Here is a 20520-nt window from a genome sequence, read left to right as displayed (position 1 = left end):
AGAAATTGTGGCAAGTCTGACCTTGAAGATTTTCAAGATCAACTAGACAAAGTGCTAAACAATTTGCTTGAATCAGTACTGACACTGTTTTGAGCATGAGACTAGATGATGTCACGGAGTCCCTTCCAACCTGAATTATTCTATGAACATCTTGTTCCTGCAAGTCAAGAGAACAACTATGCATAGAAATACATAACTAGCCTTGTCTACTCTAAAACAAAATTTGCCTAGCAAGAATAATTATGCTATAGCCACACAGCCAAGTTTGGAACCACGGTGTGCTAGATGCTGATAACAGGAGAAAATATTTGTGTTTATAAAGCTTATAATCCAATCAGCTAAACTGGACATACAGTGAGACCAGGAACACAGTAAGATGAAGTGATTTTCTAGAAGTCGTTCCTGTCTCCAAAGTCTCTCCAGTGCTTATACACTGGACCACACTGCTGTCACACTGTGTGCACAGGTCTCTCAGTTTTCTGAAGATGAATGTTTCATAAAGCATATTCTATTTCTGAGAGAAGTGGTCATTCAGAAGATTAGGGTCTTTTTCAAATACGATGTTCATCTCTGCCAGGTGGTATGTTAAGTCTGGGTCATAAATACAGTTTATTTCCTCAGTCACTTAGTGCCGTGTAAGTGCAACTTGTCATTTTTGATTTCCAGTTTCGAGAGTAGTAAGCAAGTTTCTGCATTTGTTCCTTCATTTCTGAGCAATTGACATATTTTCCTGGATATTAAATGCTCAAAATGTAAATGATGCAAAATTATTTTGTTTATTGGTTTGGATAGTTGATTTTATTTTTTTTCTGCAGAAATGTATCTAACCTGACCATTACATGTCAAATGCCTTTTACCTTCTAGAAACTTCAGGGACTATTTGAAAGCTTTACAGAGCTTGACATTGTTGTTAGCTGCCATATGTTATTATTGAGGCTGTCCCTGTTCTCCTGCTTTCCAGTTGCAGTTATCCTCCTATACTCTTGCAGATCAAGCAAGGTGCTTTCAGACTGAATATTTATACTGCTTTCTATTGCAGTCATATGGTTTTATAAAAGTTAAGTGTATCTGTATTTGAGTTGCTATCCTTTTATCAGGAAATACTAACAGGACAGGGTGCAGAGGGAGTAGAGTTATTAAAATCTGGGACCCTGAATTTAAGAGACAGTTTGCAGACAGTCTTTTACATTAAGAAAAACACACAAGTCAATCATAAACGCAGTCAGTCACTGAAACTTCCAAAGAATTATCTGGCTTCACTGCAGGCACAGATAAATTACAGATTATGGGCCTAAGTCTCTTTTCGTACCAGGGTAAATCAGGAGCACCATCACTGAAGTCAACAGATCTCAACAAGAAAAGAATTAGGCCCTATGGCTTTTAATACGAGGAATACAAAGAGTTTAATTACAAGGAATCAAGTTGAACCTCCCTTCCCCTCCCCACAGGCATATATGCACATGCTCTCTGGTTAGGTTTGTCTCTTTTAGCACTTTTGTACTTCTGTTATCCTTGCCCTGGTCAGATACTACTTGTGCAAATAACAGGGACTTTGATGCTATAGGGATGGAGGACTTTTAGATGTTAATACAGGGGTGTGGTTAAAACACTGGTAAAGCTGTAGCTCAGTTCTGTATTGAAAAAAAAAAGGTGAAATACCAAATATGCTGCAGTTTTGGACCCCCACATTATGATTTAGAAATAATAAACAAAGACAGGAGCTGGTTTTCTGTGCTAGGGAGTTTCTCGCCTAAGTAATACCTCTTTGAACAAGTAAAATAATGCATAGCATGTGTAAATGAACAATCTTGTATGTCTACAGAAAGTCCTGAAAATTAATCAGACATAAAGTTATGTTTGAGCCATCTTCCATGAAACCCTATGATAAAAACGGCAGATGCAAGACAAAGACCCCAGTCATGGACTATAAACAGTTCACGAACAATCAAAGTGTTACATCAGATTATTTTGACAAAAATGGAAGTACTTACAGTCTAAGTGACTATGTCTGATGCCTTCCACATCTTCAGCATGAATGAAGTGGTAACATCTCTTTCCTACAATATCTACAGGGGTCAGATCCATGTAATCACTAATCCTAAAAAGGAAAAAAATATAGCCTATGTAATCCAAGAAGGAAAAGAATACAAGTACTGTTAAATGACTCAGAAGGTGAAATCTCTGAAAAAGTTTTTTCATAACTATACTAAATTGAATGGAATATCTGTACAAACAAGACACAGTCTTAAAAAAATATGTTTTTTAAGGAAACCTTGAGATCATTTTATCCATTTAAATAAGTGGAAAGTTAAGTTCTAGTGCTTATTCTCCCTGTAGCATAACACCAAGACAGTATAATTCCATGAAATTGGAAAGCATTAGCAACAATCCAAAATCCTCATTAAAAGATCGAATTCAAGGTTACATAATAAAGTAAAAACATCTTATGTTTATACCAAATGATTAGAGACACATTTCATTTCACCAGATTGGTCTTCTATTGGGTATATTCATGAAAAAGCTCTTCAACTATTTCTTGGCACTAAGTCCAAAATGATATTTCAAGGGATATAATTTAAATGCTGAGACACACAGATGCCTCAGGGTGTTATCTTTTTTAGTCTAATTCATTTGGGAGCTCAGCTTTCACTCTGGGCCCTTTCAACTGGGACTTTGTTGTTTATTGCACACAGAAACTTCAAAATCTCTTCTGCAGACCTTTGTGTGACTGTGTCTGCTTGCTTGTGTCTGTGTGCACGTGTAAACTTCTGTCATGGGGTGTCAAGATGTCAGTGTCCTTAAATGCAGTACAGAAAATCACAAAACAATTGGAAGATGTCCTTCTCACACAAGTATTTAAAAGTATGTCTATTTTCTAGAAATAGAATAACTTTTTGGAGTATCTCATATGCTGCAATGATAGGGGTTAATCTCACTTTGCAATTGTAAGATATAATTATCATCCATTAAGGGAGCTGTAATACACCAAACTTCTTGATATAAGCAGATACATGAAACTACTGGAGTGTCATCCTGAGGAAGGCCAACAGGGAAGCCAAACTAGAAACCAAACTGTGCAGGTCTGAGGGGTTCTCAGAGATTCAGTGAGCACGGACACTGAGGCATTGACTAACAGAATTGTGTTTGCCTGGATGTCTGAGGTGGGGAGAATGCATAGACTGGAAAGACTGAAGGAGAATGGAAGCATTAGAGAGCACCACAGCATCACTACTGATTTGTCTCTATTTAAGAAACCCAAACAAACACAAAAAATGTCACAGGTAAAGAAGGTAGACTCAAATTTGCTGGCAAAAAAATGTCAAATCAAGTTTAGCACAAAACACAACAGTTTTCTCCTACATTCATGAGAGCATGTTGAAGGATATGCACTTTCAAACAATTGCCTAGCAGTTGCAGCACTCAACCAACTGTGGGATACCTATCTGGAGATACCCGTATAATGTTTATTGCAAACCACAATTGAAAAGCAACTCTCCTACCTTTACATAGAGGACATGATTCAAAAGGATAAAGACAAGTCTGTAACAGTGGTAGTGAAACTTCCCATCTCACCTGCTGAGTTCCTCCACTTTGGTCGCACAGTAAATTATGGGCTGGGAAACAAAGGATCTGGGATCTCTGCCTAGTGATAAGAAACCTTACCAAAAGGAAGAGAGTTTGAGATTTAAAGGTTCCTGTCCCCTGGACTGTATATTTCATACTAAACTAAGTATATGAGCAGTCCATGGAACAGGAATCAGAACTCCAGTCTCTGCTCTTCCCATGTCTACACTCTCCTCACTGGCACATTTTGCTGTCTCTGGGCCAAGAACTCCATGTTTTCTGTTAGGTGGTGGCTCTGCTTCAGAATTGAGGAGATGAAATCTGACCCTGCCCAGCCTAATAGAAAGGGGCAATCTTCAGGTAGACCACTGCCCTGTGATGTACCCTGGCTGCGAGTGCTACAGTACATAGAGTTAACACAGAAGATGACCATTCTGCTTCCCCTCCCATGTAAATTTAACTCAGCTGTATTTTTTTTCTCTGCAGCAGTATGCTTGTGTAAAGTCTTCACAGATAAAACGAACACAACAAGGCAACTGTGGGAGCATATTCACAACCCTTTAGATTTAAGGTTGTGCCAGGGAAGGTTTAGATAGGATATTAGGAAAAACTTCTTCATTGAAAGGGTTGTTGAGCATTGGAACAGGCTGCCCAGGGAAGTGGTTACGTCACCATCCATGGAGGTATTTAAAAGACATGTAGATGTGGCACTTGGGGACATGGTTTAGTCATAGGCTTGACTGTCTTAGGTTTATGGTTGGACTTATGATCTTAAAGGTCTTTCCCAACCATGATTTTGTGATATTAAGAAAATAGTGTTTCAAATAGACATATGAAGGTCATAGGATTTTTTTTTTAATTAATAAAGCAGAAGTAGAAACAGAAAGACTACCCAGCTGTAAGTGATGATCACTGGCAATCAATAACATCAAAGCAGAAGCAGAAGAAATGACATCAAGTAGGACACTCATGCTTATATCAAAGGTATCAGAGATGGAAAATAAATAATTCACATGGAGAAAAGAAAGAAATATTATAGAATATCTTAGAGTAAAAGTTAGGAGAGAGATCTTGTCACTCCCAAGCCCTTTGATGACATAAAGGAACAGGTTGATGGGTAGGGACTCATTTCCGCTGAATACACAGACCTGATCCTGTAAAACACAAGAATGGGCTTACATTTGAGCAGGTCAGTGGTCCTACTTACTTACAGAGTTGTTAACATGACTGAAATTTAAGTGAGGTATATGGTAGAGTATTTTGTTGAATTAGGACCAAATTATGCACACATTTGTAGGCTTGAGTCTCTCTATACTACACTGTTTCTGCATATCTGAAGGAACTATTGGCAAACACTGTCATGGCCAATAGGTCAAATCAGTTGCATTTGGAAAACATCATATTCACTAGGTTGATTTCTTTGGGGCATATATTAGCAGAAATGGCTAGAGCAGTCCACATGAAACTGGGCTATAAAATCTCTCCAGTGGTCTCCAATCACTAGCAGATGACACTGAAAATACATAGACTGAGGCTGTATTCTAGCAGCAGTCTCTTTTACTTTGCTTTTAGTTATCACCATCTAAGATGATTTGCCCTCTGTAGGTGCTTTTCTTACTCCACTGACTAATAAAATTCTAGACTATTTTAGAATAGGTGAAGTTTAGATGACATGAATCCCACATTTAGAGAACAGACATAGATTAACACACCACATTTCAGGTGAACAAGAGTTTACATGCCCGTTTAACATTCTCAGAACAAGATATTAATTGTTAGAAATAGCCAGTGTACTAGCCAACAGATCTTGTCCCAAAGAAAAGCTAATTAGTAGTTTTTGCACTGAGTCCAGAAATCTGATACAGATATCTTAATTCAGAGGAAAGTAATAAGATGCACCCAAAGACTTGAGTAATGTCACTCCTGCTCCCTGCTGTTGCAAGCAGGCAACCACTTGGAAAACTAGGAGTACTCTTGATCTCAGCCCTGTTGGTCCAACAGTCCACTGTGAACATTCATTTCAGTTAAGTAGTATGGCTTCTGCTCCATACTCCCTGCAGCTGCCAGTAACTCCCCATTGTTCCATAAATAGTGCTTAGAGCTTCCCCAGCATGGATCTATTTTTCTCTGTTCTCATCAGTGTTGTGCTTGCTTTACTGTGGCACCACAAAGAATTTCCCAGCTGCCTGCAAGTGCCAGGAGTCAAGCCCATATATTCAGGATGGGATACTTATCTCAGTTTCTAAAGTCCCTTAAGAGATATCCCAGCTTCTTTGAGTTGGAGAACATTCAACTCCCATCCCCAGCAGAAGAGTTTCTTCTGTTTGAAATTCTTTTTACAAACTATTTTTAACACTGGCACAGGAGATTAAACCAGAATTATTACAACATAAATTCAAGTACCATCATATGCATTCCACCCTAGTATATAAGATAAAATCCATCACAAACAAGGACAAGTTGCTTTATAATGTTGCCTTTACCTAAACAAATTATAAACATTAGTAATCTCAACACTTGCTTGCAGGTCAGCTGGTTTACCATAGATTACCACGTTAGCATCTCTATGTGATTACCAACCAGCACTCCACATCTGATACATTTTACGTTTTTCAGCAAAATCCTCTCAGGCATTTGAAAGTTTCATTGCTACATTAACGTAAAGGGAAAGATAGAGAAAAATGTTTAATTAAAAAAAACATATACAATTTAGGGCTAATAAAAATGCCAAACTGATGGCAGAGAAAGTATAAATCTTTATAACATGGCCCACAAATTCATATAATACTTGACCTGACTCAACAGTTAATATTTCACATCTATTTGATTCCTTGCTTTTTTATTGAGACTGCCAATGAAGGCAACAGTAAGTGCAGGTGATTTTATTAGAAGGAATTCTGTTCGTTAGGAACTGGATAGATACTAGCAACTCATTTCACAGAGGCCATTGAAGAGCTCTGAAGTAGTAGCACCTTTCCATTACTACCTAGACAGGTCACAGTCAAAGCAAAGAATAAGGGAAAAGGTTTCTTCCAGATCCTACTGCTAATCTCCAGAGCTCTTTCACAGCTGCCAGATTATACAGAATCTAGATGCACATTGAGTAGAGTCACAGGCAAAAACTGAAATACTGTCACCAGGTTTCTTTGTGATCTTGTGCAAGCCACTTTTTACAGATCATTTTTTCCAAGCTTAATAGTAAGACTAATATATTCACTTTTAGATAATGCTTTGGAATTTTAGATGAAGTGTTCTCTCCGATAGCCACATAATATTATTAATGTTATTGTGACAGTTCAGCTACATAACAGCAAAGATAACCTCATAAGTGAAATTCAAGATCATTTAAAATTGTTTAAGGCCCTGATTCAACAAAGCATTTGAGTTTATCCTTTTTTATAAAAGTTTATATTGATGTGTTATCCTGATCATAGGTATGCCATTATGATTGAGCTATCATAAGATTGCTCATATCAGAGAGTTTCCACTCTTAACTTATAATATACCACGGCTGATATCACATTAAAGGCTTGCATTAGTCATCTTGTTTGTTCCACTTTTTGCTGACAGGTCCTCTTAACAAAATTTCCTCTGGCTGCATTGCCTTTTTTCTTATTTTCCAATCTTTCCCCCAAACACAGAATCACAGAATGGTAGGGTTTTGGAACAGACCTCTAGAGATCATCTAGTCCAAATCCCCTGCTAAAGCAGGTCCACCAGCATAGTGTCTAGATGGACTTACACTTCAGACTTCCATAAACGGACCCAAACTTCTTTATTACTTATCTCTTCCTTCTTAGATATCTTCACTCTGCTCTAAACATCCATTCCCTAGTTTGTTTTTTTTTTTTTTCAGGACCTTTTGGGCACAAATAAACCTAAAATGGACTTGACCAGCCCCTTGGGCCTTTCTGCACTCTGCCTACAGTCCAGGATCCCATTTCATTCTCCTGGGGCTTCTCTCATGCACACCCCGAGTCAGTCTCCGGGGCCATCTGCCCCTGCCTCAGCCATGCCGCAGCAGGGCTAGTCTCTAGGCCCCCATAGCCCTGCCTGGCCTAGCCACAGGCTCCACTGAGCTGGGCCCAGCCTGTATCCTAGCTTCAGCTCATCCCTGACCCCAAGAAGGTGCCTAGTGCCTGAGGCTGAGGCTGCCTTGGTGCCCCCAGCTGCCCTGCTCCCTTCTGGGATGGTGGGATGGGCCCTGGCTGCAAGGCCCTGTCCCGACAGACCCCTGTGGGGAGCCCCTGATGCTACCCAGCCCCCAGGCAGTAGACAGCTGAATTTAATTCTTACTTTCCACCTTCACAGATCTCTTGTCACTATCACATTAAACATAGCCCCCTCCTCAACCAACTCATCACCTGTTCCCATTGCACTGCTGTCTTTCCCAGTATGCCCTTAACCAATTTTATTCTACAGTTTTCCCACCTCTTACTGCAACAGATCCCACCTCTCTAGCTTACTTTCTAGGCCATCTGTGCTTCTGTTCTGTTAAATGCTGAGCATGATATGCTGTAATCTGTAAATTAGTTCAAAAATGTAAAACTTTAAAACTTCAGACAGAAAGACTTGTGCAGAAGAGGACAGGGGAGCATAACGACAACCACACAGGTCAGATCAATGTCTGTCTAGTCTCAAATCTTGCCTCTCAGAAGGACGTCAAGAGATTGTAAAAACAAGGGAAAGCTTAGAGGAATCTTTCCCAGTCTATCCTCCGCTATTCCAGCAAGATATCATGCAAACTATAGTTTTTAATTTGCCTTTATCCTCTCAGAGTGCAATGAAAATGAAGGTGATGGTGATGAGAGTGAATGCAATGCTCTCATACAACACCAGGATGACTTTGTGGGAGTCACAAATTTCAAAATTTTTTGCCAAGTGCATGGAACAAAGAATACACAGAGCTAAAACAAAGAAAAAGGAGCTAAATGCTGTACCTATTTTCACAGTAAATGATATTGAGGTCCATATTCACACGAGTGACAAACATGTGGCAGTCAATCCTGACTTCATTAATTGTAGGAGGTGGCAAAGCATGAGCAACGACAACAAGTCCCATGATTTGGCTGGGTACCGTCCGTCCGTGGGACAGTGACACTCTCAGACGTAACCGGCCTGTTATATGAATCACCTGGAAAATAAAAACAATAAAAGAAACCCCAATGAATTCTGAATGCAACTATGTAATCAGGTTTTTTTTTTAAAGGATAGCATTACTATTCCCTACAGACCACTTAACACAGACAAAAATTGTACTAAGTAACTGCCAGTGTTAGTGTTAAGCTTATTAATATTGGCTGTCAACGTGTCCTATATCTCCTCATGGCAAAAAAGAAGATAAGAACATAACAGGCAAATGCTTTACATGCATCAAATAAAAACCTCAGAACTCCTGTGGTATTGATTTTTGTTGTGGTGTTGTTACAGGAAGAAAGAAGAAAAAAACAAATTAGAAATTAAAAGAGAAAGGGGGATCAAATGGAAATAATGAAGGTAGACATTCATAAAATAATAAATTTCTTACATTTGGAAATTGAATATGACACAAAAAGATCAGTAGTTTTGAAATTTTTCCAGAATGGATTAAATTGAATTGCTAGTCACTTACACCATGGAAACACTGCTCATAGCCTTGAACTACTTCTTTGTGGCTGGCAGTTTGAGAAGTGACAGCCTAGAAGTGATCAATGAGCTCAACTGCAGGATGGTCTTCTTGCATCCAAGGCAAGCTTTTTCAGAGCTGGTAGACATATAATGCCTTTTCCTAGAACACTATGTACGCATGGAGAGCTCTAGGGGCAGATGGTTTCTTTCCCTGTTCACAAGATAACACCAGAAGATGCCCAGGAAAACCAATTGCATCCCTGGAGAGTGAAAATCTAAGAATGCTGCCTGAAATAGAGTAAGTTGAAACTCTGTGAAGAGAATGATCCACTACTTCCAGTTTCACTCCTTCAGGAGTTCTGTAGATAAAGTGTTGTGTTTTTTTGTTTGTTTGATTGATTGATTCCCCCCCCCCAAAAAAAAAACCAATATAAAGGCAGCACTGATGCCAGATACTAAACTGAAAACAGAAACTCCAGTTCCTGTACTCATGGATAAGAGAGCCATAAAAATTGTCTCCCCCAGACTTTCACCCTCAGAAGTTGTGTTACAACATCAACATAAAGAGAAGGTTCCCAGGAGATGAGGGCCTCTTTCACTGTGATCCCAGCCTCACTACTCAGAGGTAAACAGTTATGTTAGTTGATATCAGGTGGATTGGAGGATGTGACCGAGATGGGATGTTGTTATAAGTGCACTGATGCTCATCTCAAAAGACAGCAGCCAAACTCTTTGATTCTGATCTGAGATTGATTGTTAATAGAAAGTGAGAGAGAAGAAAATCTTTCATTAATAAGATTGCAAACCATAAAGTGCATCCAAATTAAAATCTAATTCATGCTAGCAGATCTGTGATCTAAGCCTCGAAGTTTGGTGGTTTATTTGGGTTTTTTTTGGTTTTTTTTGTTTTTTTTTTTTTTTAATGCAAAAATTAAAATATCTTCTTTCTCCACTATTTAACATTTTGAATCCAGCCAGTATGGTGAATCTGAATGAGGAAAGGGATTAGCTGCTGTGTTTGTCCATTTGAGTTTCAGGCTTCTGACCACACACATTTGAAGTAATTATTGCTGAAACTCACACTTAATACACCTTCTAAAAGCAAACTATTCTATGAATATTTGAAAAAGTTCCTAAAGGCAAGGATGCAAAACCACCATTTTGAACACAGTTTTTTTCTTTTTTTCTCAAGATCTCATTAACTAATGAAGAAATGGCTAAAAGAAAAAGGATTAACTTCACAGGAGGGGCAGTAATAGTATATTTTGCTCCTTCTAGCTAAACTTGCATATACATCTGCTTTTCATCATTATCTGTCCCTTTTTATCATGCAGTTTCAGCCTACTGCAAAAACTCAAATCTGTAAATGCTTGGAAAAATGCTGATGGATAACTAGTAATAATGTGAAAAATAATCTTATACTGAACGTGCTATGCAAAAGTATTGTTGTTCTGTTATTTTTCATAAAAGTCCTTATGCTAATATGTTTGAAGTTGGCACTGTCACTTGAGGGAATTTTTAAGACATATCATACTTAAAATCCAGTTATCTCTTCCTTTATTTTTTTGAAACCTCCATGTCATTTGCAACTAAATGTCAACATGATTTATTTTTTAACAACTCTCTAGTCAGCCAGTACCTCACTTTTTCTGATTCCTTCTTTGAAATACGTCTCAGATGTAGGATTACTCCAAGAGATAGTTCCAAACCTGCTAGACCCACCATATATTAACATTATTGAATTTCTAGAGGCTTGGCTTCTGATTCAAATTATTTAGCCTGTTCCTAGCTGTATCATGGACTAAAATGTGCTCTAAATCCCCATGTCAATTAAAATTTTAAGGATCAACACTCAATTGCATTCTGACTCTGTACACTGGGAAACGTACAGCAAGCTATCCATCAGTCCCAGTGTCTGTATACCTTTAAAGAAACTGTATTTCCATGCCTGAAATCCCTTTCTATGACAACATTAGTCAAATGCACCAAGTGGGAAATCAAATTTGTAGCAAAAAACAATTCTAGCCATCATGACCTTGTCTAGCTTGTGAGTATTGCCACTTTTAACAGTGGGTCATTTGAACTGGGATTAAGGGTGATAGGAATTAAAGGGTCAATTATCTCCAGTAGCTAAAGTTAATCTCTTTATAATTCAATCCCACAGCATTAGTCTATCATATCCTAAAGCAGTATTATGACTTTGACGAAGCTAAATTGCAAGAATAAATTGTTTCATGAAGGACAGTACTTGGATCCAAATCTAAATATTTAGCAAAAGTTGAATATGAATATTCCAGAAATCAAAAATATAGCTCTTCTGTGGTTTTATTTAGAAATGCTTTCTTCTGAAAAGTATGCAGCGGTCCAAATCCATCTTTAAATTATAATTTTCTTCTTTCCAATAATGTTATATGAATTAGACAATTAGACGTCACAGCAAGAGAAGACAGTGATACAGTGTTCTATCCATTATGAAAAGGTGGGTGAATGAATTTCCTGATTACAGAAAACTTTGTATATTCAAAGCTGTACAGATTTGCCCAGCACTTCTCCATCTGCCACCTAAACGAAATTAGTAGCAAGACTCCTGTTTTATCTAATAGGAGCTGTACCGAGTTAACTGATTAAAGTTCAGTTTCCTGTTTACAAACTGTTTATTGGCAGGTTTTGTAATTTCATGATGACTTTATCCTATAGGAGCAGAGGGAAATCTTATGGTCAAAATAAACTGTGTGACCTGATCTGGACCAGGATTTAGCACAGGTCATTCTGATCTGTGTTATTGCTTGTAGTGTAACCTAGCTGTATAATAGCTATACTTGGATAGATGGGTGGGTGAACCAAGAAGCATTCTATAACAATGAAACTTTTAAAACTGTGAAGTGAAAATAACACATAGGCTGCTGTAAAGATGACACTCTGGAGCAAAATATATACTGTAAAAATAACCTATACTGTGTAATTGCTTTGTTAAAAAAAATTCTAAATCAACTTTGCCTGACATTCCAATATTGGAAAAAAAATTACTGTTTGGCTTTTATTTTTAGCTGATTAGGAAAGGGATTTGCAAAATATTGTAAGCACATGTAAACACAGTTTATGAGTGTGGGAGTGTTAACAAGCCACACTGCTTGGACAAATATATATTTCTTTCCCTTGCCATATGCTCTCTCTAGACATCTGTTAGTGATAAGCACTTAGATGTGCTCTACTGACTACCGTTTATAAACAAGCACATCACAAAGACCTTGATAAAACCTTCCCTCTGCCAATACTTAAGGAAAGGAAAGTCCAGCAATTGAAAAACACATCTGGAACCTGCTCATCATCCTTTAAAGCTAAATCTCACCTCCGGAGATGGAAATACTTTCTTTGTCAAAAGACATCTTTAAATATAACATTCATTTTTTCACATACATGTGATGTCAGAGTAAGGACATGCATTACCAGAGGCTATAAAAACCTGCAAGCATGAAAAATCTGTGAATTTCACCTTTCAGATGTCTCTGTGTTCTTCAGAACTTAAACTTTCATTAGAAAGAAAGTTGTAAAGTGTTTCTTTTGTTCTCTGGGTAAATCACTATGCCAATTTATTACGAGACTAAAACCACAGCACTGGCAGAAGTGCTCCCTCCAACTCATTTCTCTTAATGGGATACAAAATTTGAAGCATTAAAATTACTGCTTACATCCAAGTTTTGAGAAGACAGTCACATCTGAAAATGTCCTAATTGTGCACCTAGATACTTATTTAGCTGTTTTTTGAACAATTCACACATAGATTTATCCCTTTTTACAGAAACAACTGTAACTGTAACGGAAATATAACATATTTGTACATATTTATTATGTTCTCACAAAGATGTTATTCTGTACTTCCAAAATTAACACCCAAATGTATCTCAAAACATGTCTTTTAACAGTCCATAAGGTAAAGGGTTCTTATATGGTTTCCGGTGATTTCTAAGGTAAGATGGAACATTTGGAAAGAGACTTTCCTCTGGACTTTTCAAAGAAAAGTGTAATCTGTCATATCAGGAGTTTACACAGTAATATCTTAAAGTTTCTGTTTTTCTGACCTCAAAATATATCCATGCCTGTCATCCTAAACATCAGTATAGAATTCTTTATCTCTTCATTCTTTTCTCTTCTTTCCTCCCTGTACCCCACTGTATTCACTATAACATTTCTATTTGCTTATGTTTTCTTATGGTCAGAAGCCATTTATTTCGGGGGTCCCACAGTCCCATCCAAAGCTTGCTTTCCCAGTCTTCAGGAAAGCTTTAGGAAAATACATCACTTGCTTAGACTTAGCATTCATCGGGGTTCAGAAAGGTCCAGTAAGGTCCTGTGTTTGCAGTTCCACTAATACTTGCATACCTTACTCTCAGACTTACTGTATGTCTACAAACACTTCAGTATTCCTAATAGGAGATCTCATGGAGCATGAGATTTTGGTGTTGAAAAGGAGCGATACAATACAAATCACAGCTGCAAGATATTGGTTCACTCCACATATGCAGCAAGATTGATGCATCTAACTAACATAGATTAATTCTCCATCAAGTGTACAGTTAACACACATTGAACTTGCAGCATGGCCCATGTAAAGTAGCATGCACATACTTAGTGGTCACTCTTGGGGATTCCTGCACATCTGGAAGCCTGATCAATCACATCTCAGATAATGGAGTTGTGAAAGATAAAGTTTGTAGATGTATGTTCCTGTGGTATCAATGTTAGATTTACTATATCTTTTCCCCTAATGAAATAATCATCATCTTTTTCACAGAATCATAGAATGGTAGGGGTTGGAAGGGACCTTTAGAGATCATCCAGTCCAACCCCCCTGCAGAAGCAGGTTCACCTAGATCAAATCGCATAGGAACATGTCCAGGCTGATCTTGAAGACCTCCAAGGAAGGAGACTTCACAACCCCTCTGGACAGCCTGTTCCACTGCACCGTCATCTGCACAGTAAAATAGTTTTTCCTTATGTTTAAGTGGAACTTTTTGTGTTCCACCTTCATCCCATTACCCTTTGTCCTGTTGCTAGCTATTATAGAAAAAAGGGATGCTCCAACCTCCTGACATCCACCATTTAGATATTTATAAATGTTAATAAGATCTCTCCTCAGTCTCCTCCAGACTAAACAGCCCCAGTTCCCGCAGCCTTTCCTCGTATGAAAGATGTTCCAGTCCCCTGATCATCTTGGTGGCCCTGTTCTGGACTCTCTCCAGCACTTTCTTGTCCCTCTTGAGCTGAGGAGCCCAGAACTGGACACAATACTCTAGATGAGGCCTCACCAGGGCAGAGTAGAGAGGGAGAAGAACCTCCCTTTACCTGTTGGCCACACTCTTCTTGATGCATCCCAGGATGCCATTGGCCTTCTTGGCCATGAGGGCACATTGCTGACTCATATTTAGCTTATTATCAATCAGGGCTCCCAGGTCTCTCTCTGCAGAGCTGCTCTCCAGCAGTTTGACCCCCAGCCTGTACTGGTACGTGGGGTTGTTCCTTCCCAGATGGAGGACTCTGCACTTGTCCTTGTTGAACCTCATGAGGTTCCTCTCTGCCCAACTCTCAAGCTGGTCGAGATCCCGCTGAATGGCAGCACAGCCTTCTGGGGAATCAGCCAGTCCTCCCAGTTTAGTGTCATCAGCCAACTTGCTGAGGGTACACTCTGTCCCCTCATCCAGGTTGTTGATGAAGATGTTGAACAAGACTGGCCCCAGAACTGATCCCTGTGGAACTCCACTGGCCACAGGCCTCCAACTCGACTCTGTGCCATTGATCACCACCCTCTGGGCTCTGTCATTCAGCCAGCTCTCGATCCACCTCACTGTCCACTTATCCAAGCCACACTGCTTGAGCTTTCTGATGAGGATATTTGCTTAATATCACCATCTCAAACTTCATAAGTATCATCTACTCTTTCAGACACATAACAGAATAATGTGTCTATTTATAGGAATTGTTCTTAATTCTTATTTGATTCAGAAGTTTGCTGCTTCAGTTTTTAGTCTTGAAAAAGTGCTTGTTTGCTGAAAAACCTATTGTTTGCTTTTTTTTTTACCTGACTATACTAGTCCACCTAATAAAAGATATTGCTTCGAGACACAAACCTTGTACTATTATATCTAGTCCACACCAGAAAAATGGAAACTAGTAGTGTAGCTGTCAGTCAGTCATTCTGAACCATGGTGGATTAAAAAAAAAACAAAAAGAGACTATGCAGTAATTATGACTCCTGAGAAACAGCTTTGTAAGTAAAATGCAGTCAGTTTTAACTCAGTTATGCACTGAATGCTACCTGAACCACTGCTAAGAGTTGTGGTCTTGAGTACTCATTCAAACAATACAAATCAGATTTCAAGGAGCATGAATGTTATTCCTAACACATACATAGTTTCAAGGTCAATAGCCTCTTTTCCATCTACAAGTACATTTCAAATCCCCTCAAATACGGTTGCAGAACACAGTCAGAAAATGGAAATGGTACTTACATTTAAGCAGTATATTTGGTCTTAGGCTGGATTTTATTGTTAAAAAGTCAATACTAGTTTTTGTAGACACTCTAGGCTTTTGCCGTCTTTCCTCTGATATCACTCTCTCCAAACAATAAGATTCAAAAGCTGTTTTGCTGCTTAAAAAGGTCAGAGACGGAATTTAGGCTAATCCTAAGGAGCTAAAAAAATGTATCCTTATGAAATGTCAAACTCATTGGGTCCTTAAAGATGAGCATCACATGAGAAACACCTTGGCTTGACAGGCTCAGTTCATAATTCTTGCTCAACCTCTGAGTACAGTACTATTTATTGCACGTGAGATATGTTAGGACCAGCAGCAAGCACAACAGCCACAGTAACTTTACACCAAAGTACACCAAAGGGAACAGCTGCTCTTCTGCATAAAAGTTTATGTTTCGAACACTCGTGTAAAAAGCTGCTTGTTCTGCCACCTCAAGATGCATCTCCCACTTGCCTCTCATTACATAATAAACTAAGGGGAAGGGAATGGGGACAGCTTTCTGCTCCCAAAAGAGTGAAGACAAAACAATAACCTGACATGAGACAGGTTACATCTATCATATTAAGCTTCTTGATCTGGATGTGACTACGTTAGGGTTACTTAAAGAACAAACTTTATCTTCTCTGTGGGAGTAAAGTTAGACTTATGTATGGTAAACAATTCCTAAAGCTGCCATTTAAATAAACCCAAAAAAACCATTTTCAAGTGTGTACAATAGGTTGCTTGTCAAGAGTTATCAAATCTTAATAGCATGGGAAATGAACAGCAGACCAGAGGTTGCTCAAGAATAATTAATAAAAATGTACTTGCTATCAACATTTTAGATCCTTTAAAATAATATTTTTAGACCTTCAAGTTATGGGTACTGTTTTATTCTGTTACATAACAGCATTTCCATTTTATTATTTGGGGTAATAAATCAGTAGCCATTGTTTAGTATGGCATAGTAGAGTGTCTTGCACTGTGTATGCACACATATATATTTATCACTATGATGGCTCTCATGTTATAATTCTGAGGTCTAGTCTTGCATTGGCATTCATCATGGTAGTAAAAGCTGCTTGATCAAGACCCTCCATTCAAAAGCATATTTCTATTATAAAATGTTATCATGTCTTCCCATGTTGTTTTAATAATTGCAATGGATTAGCAAGCTGTCTTTCCCTAAATAAAAGACATTGCAGAGCTGAGACTCCTGAAATCAGGCCCATAATACAAGCTTAAGAAATAGTGTTGAGTCATCACTCATTACACTTTTTCACTTATTTTGTTTTATGTAATTGCAAAGGTTGCTTTTTTCATAATCAGCCCCCACAGTAAGAGCTCCAAACATTCTACTATTAAATAGTACTCTTTAAATACATGCAGTATTAGTAATTCTACATGCCAGGTTTTATTTCAATACCTTTGAACTTTTTTCCTTTTAAAGATATCTTATTAACAACTCAATCTATCAGCACTGCATTATTTTTTCATAATTCAAAATATAGAAGCATTTGAAGATCATCAACATTAAAAAAATGGAAAAAGAAGAAATTAAATGAAATCACCACACTGCAACCTGAGAAAGCAGCCATAAAAATTGGTTTTATAACAAATACTTTTTGAAGTAATTGGCACAAAGACTGTTCTAGTGCAGATTGCTGCAAGAGTGCTCTTGGCAAGAACATCATAAGCAGTAGCAAAACTTTAATATGTGCAAACAGCCAAATACAAACTGACACCAGGAACCCATGTGTGGCAACAAACAGGAAAAAATAAAGTATCTCAATTTAATACAAACGTATGTACAAAGAGATCAATTTTTACAATTCGTGGTTTAGCATACAATACAGCTGTCCTCAGAGTGAATACAGAGTAGCTATACATAAGAAATTGGAATTATCAATTCGGGGGAATTTCTCGAGAGTCCTTTTGATATGTAATACAGCAAACATAATGACTAAGAAACCAGACATCAATGCATTAAATGAGATCAGGTTGGTATCTATTTAGAAAAGACAGGTTTAAGCTGAAAAAAGAATCTCTTTGATATGACCTCCAGAGCAGACCATTTGCAGAAGGATTCAAGATGAGCAGATTTACCCTTGTATATTTGCTTGCTTCACATCTGCTTTTAAATATAAACCCTAAAATGTTCAATATTGAGTTATTGCAAAATTAAGTCCATATAGCAGAACAGATTAAGAACACGTGATTTTCTTATTCTCCTGGCAAATGTTATAATGGATTTTGTATGTTGAATTTGGAGGAATAAATGAAACAGAGTTAATTTAAAATCTTGCTAACATAACTAGCTAAATTCTAAATGATCTATTATAGAATCTGGCTACTTCTGATTCAAGGTAGAAATCAGGAATGCCTCAAAATTTTTGACAATCTGCATCACTGATTTATGGCCAATACTTATTTAACCTAGAAATTCAAAACCTAGCTCCACTTTAACAGATTTCCCACTGCAAATCCCTTGGTGTTCAAATGCGTTGCATTTTTTTCCTTCTTGGAATGTTTGAAGTCCCCTTAAAAAATAATGCCTTGAGGATATTTTTTCCTTAATACTACTTAAAGAAAGTTGAAAGCATTTAGCTATTGAAGTGTGCAGGGTTCTAATAAAGGAATTGTCACCCCTGCCCATGAGCAAACTCTTGCAGAGCTCACTATTCCAGAATTCTGGTGCTCCTGCCAGTAGTAAAAATTAAACCTCAAAAAGGACTTTCTTTGTATCAGTTCCAATGCAGTTTCTCTGAGTATGGGGCTGGTGGAAATTGACTACATCATTCTAAGACAGAAAGAATGGAAAAGTGTTTTTATAAAAAGCTATACCAAATCTTTTATGTCAGGGCAACCAAATCTTATTGCACTAAAGACAACCAACAATAAGTATTCTTCAGATGTAGTGACTTTATTTTTATCTTTGGAGAGGGAAATGAAGCGCTTTTGTTTTTGTTGGTGTGTTTTTTTTTCCTCCCCACTGTTCTATTTGATGTAGTTCTTAGCAGTCCAACAATTACCTTAGGTGATTCTCTGCACAGTGAGCAAAGGCTAGATAAAACAAAATATCTGATATTAATGCATTTTTCCTACACACAAAGAAAAAATGTAGAAAATACTGTTGTCTGTATAGACAAAAATGGATTCCTTAAATTAGCCTTGATTAAGACAGTAATATTTATGTTACACTCAAGCTCCCCACCTGGGGCTGCAACTCCAGAATTTGTTCCGAAAGTAGTCAAGAAAAGTCATATTCACTCCCCCTTATTTTGTGGCTAAATGGGTGGAAAGGTCTGATTTTTTCTCATAGTGAAGTAGAGACACACTGTGAAAAATACCGAGAACTCTATTTGAATGTCATTAACATTAAGGCTCCTCTGCTTGTGCTAATGGTGCCTGGTAAAGGCTCTTACAATGAGAAGCAATCATTTTGTTTATTTTAATGCTTGCATAGTTTCCCCTAGCATGGCTCAATTTTTTCTGTCTGTACATAAACATACATTGCACTGAAAGCTCTTCGACAACAGAACGTGTAAGCTTTCCTGCAGAACACCACAACTGTGGAAAAAGCAAAGGCAGAGATGGATAAAAAAGATTATGTTCCCACAATAACTAATTAATATGCTTTTATCTTCCTCCTATCAATGAAACTTATATGAATCTAAACTACAAATTTTCAGTTTAGGGAAAATGTAGAATAAAATATATGAGCTGGCTTTATGAAAAATACAACTGTGAATTTCAGAAAAGCTGCTGCAGGTGGCTAGTAATGCCTCCACATCCAGATGGCAAAAAGGAATGATCATAGGATGAGAGACATGTCTTCTGGCATGTCTACCAACATCTAGTCTCAGTAGTTCTCTGACTTGGCTTAGCATTATATTAGAACGGTTTTAAATAAGTCTCACATAGTCCTGATAAAGAAAATAGCTGGCATTCAAACTGCAAGCTCCAAGCATTAAAGTGGCTTTACAGAGACTCTGGCTGTAGGAGATGGCTAGGACACACCATGACAGTTCTGCCAGAGAAGCAACTGTGTGTTCCTAAAGAGCAGCTGTAGCAGGTCAAAACGAAGGCCTGTCTAGATTGACATTGTCAATGTGTCACTATGGTTGAATAAGGAAGAGCATCACACTAGGCAAGCATTTAATGGCATTTCTCTTGGGTATCCTTCCAGTACAGGCATGCTCTTTGGTAAGCTTTTGGCATTCATAGTGTCCTGTGGCAATGAGTTCACTGTTAAACTCCCTGATAGGTAAGTAGCTCTTTTTCTGAATTCTGAATTTATCCTTTAAAACTGGAATTTTGTTCCCCACCCTACATATTGAGAGACTACAGAAAATTATACCCCATGTATTTTCTCTATATAGTGATGTTTCTTATAACATGTCTCCATAACCATCTTTCTTCCAGGCTGAACCTACTATGGGTATCTTGGCTGCTGCACCACGTTGATCAATGTTGTCACTTTTTCACTGTTCTACAATCTTCAGTTTGACACAAGGTAGGATAACAAGGGCACAAATATTCAAGACAAAGGAAAAACATTGATTTATACAGCAGCACAATGACATTTTCTGTTTATTTTTTAATTTCTTTACTAATACTTTCTTAGCACTCTGCTCTCTGACCATTACTGAGCACTAAGCTCTTCCTTTCATAAATCTCCCATTACAATTTGAAAGTATGCCCTCTGAGCAGTAACAGCTTGTTCAGAGCTCTCCATAGTATGCATACAGCCAGGATTGTTTTTTCTCAGGTGTATTACTTTACATTTACCCAAAATGGGTTTTATCTGATAATTTATTGCCCCTTCACACAGAATCA

The 20520-nt window shown here is 37.9% G+C and overlaps 1 protein-coding gene across 5 annotated transcripts in view; it reads right to left on the bottom strand.

The window, feature by feature from the left end:
- Positions 1-20520, bottom strand: part of NPAS3 (neuronal PAS domain protein 3) — a 620517-nt gene that overhangs the window by 21313 nt on the left and 578684 nt on the right. For all 5 annotated transcript variants that reach the window (XM_061997548.1, XM_061997549.1, XM_061997550.1 and 2 more), the window contains 2 exons: positions 8505-8698; positions 1992-2098 (listed from right to left, as the gene is read on the bottom strand). In XM_061997548.1, the coding sequence (XP_061853532.1) occupies positions 1992-2098; positions 8505-8698 (301 nt within the window). The remainder of the gene's footprint in view (positions 1-1991; positions 2099-8504; positions 8699-20520) is intronic.

Source organism: Colius striatus, chromosome 6, assembly GCF_028858725.1.
Source record: "Colius striatus isolate bColStr4 chromosome 6, bColStr4.1.hap1, whole genome shotgun sequence".
NCBI classification, from domain to species: domain Eukaryota; kingdom Metazoa; phylum Chordata; class Aves; order Coliiformes; family Coliidae; genus Colius; species Colius striatus.
Note: the sequence above shows the minus strand (reverse complement) of the source record. Positions and strands in the feature narration are given on the sequence as shown.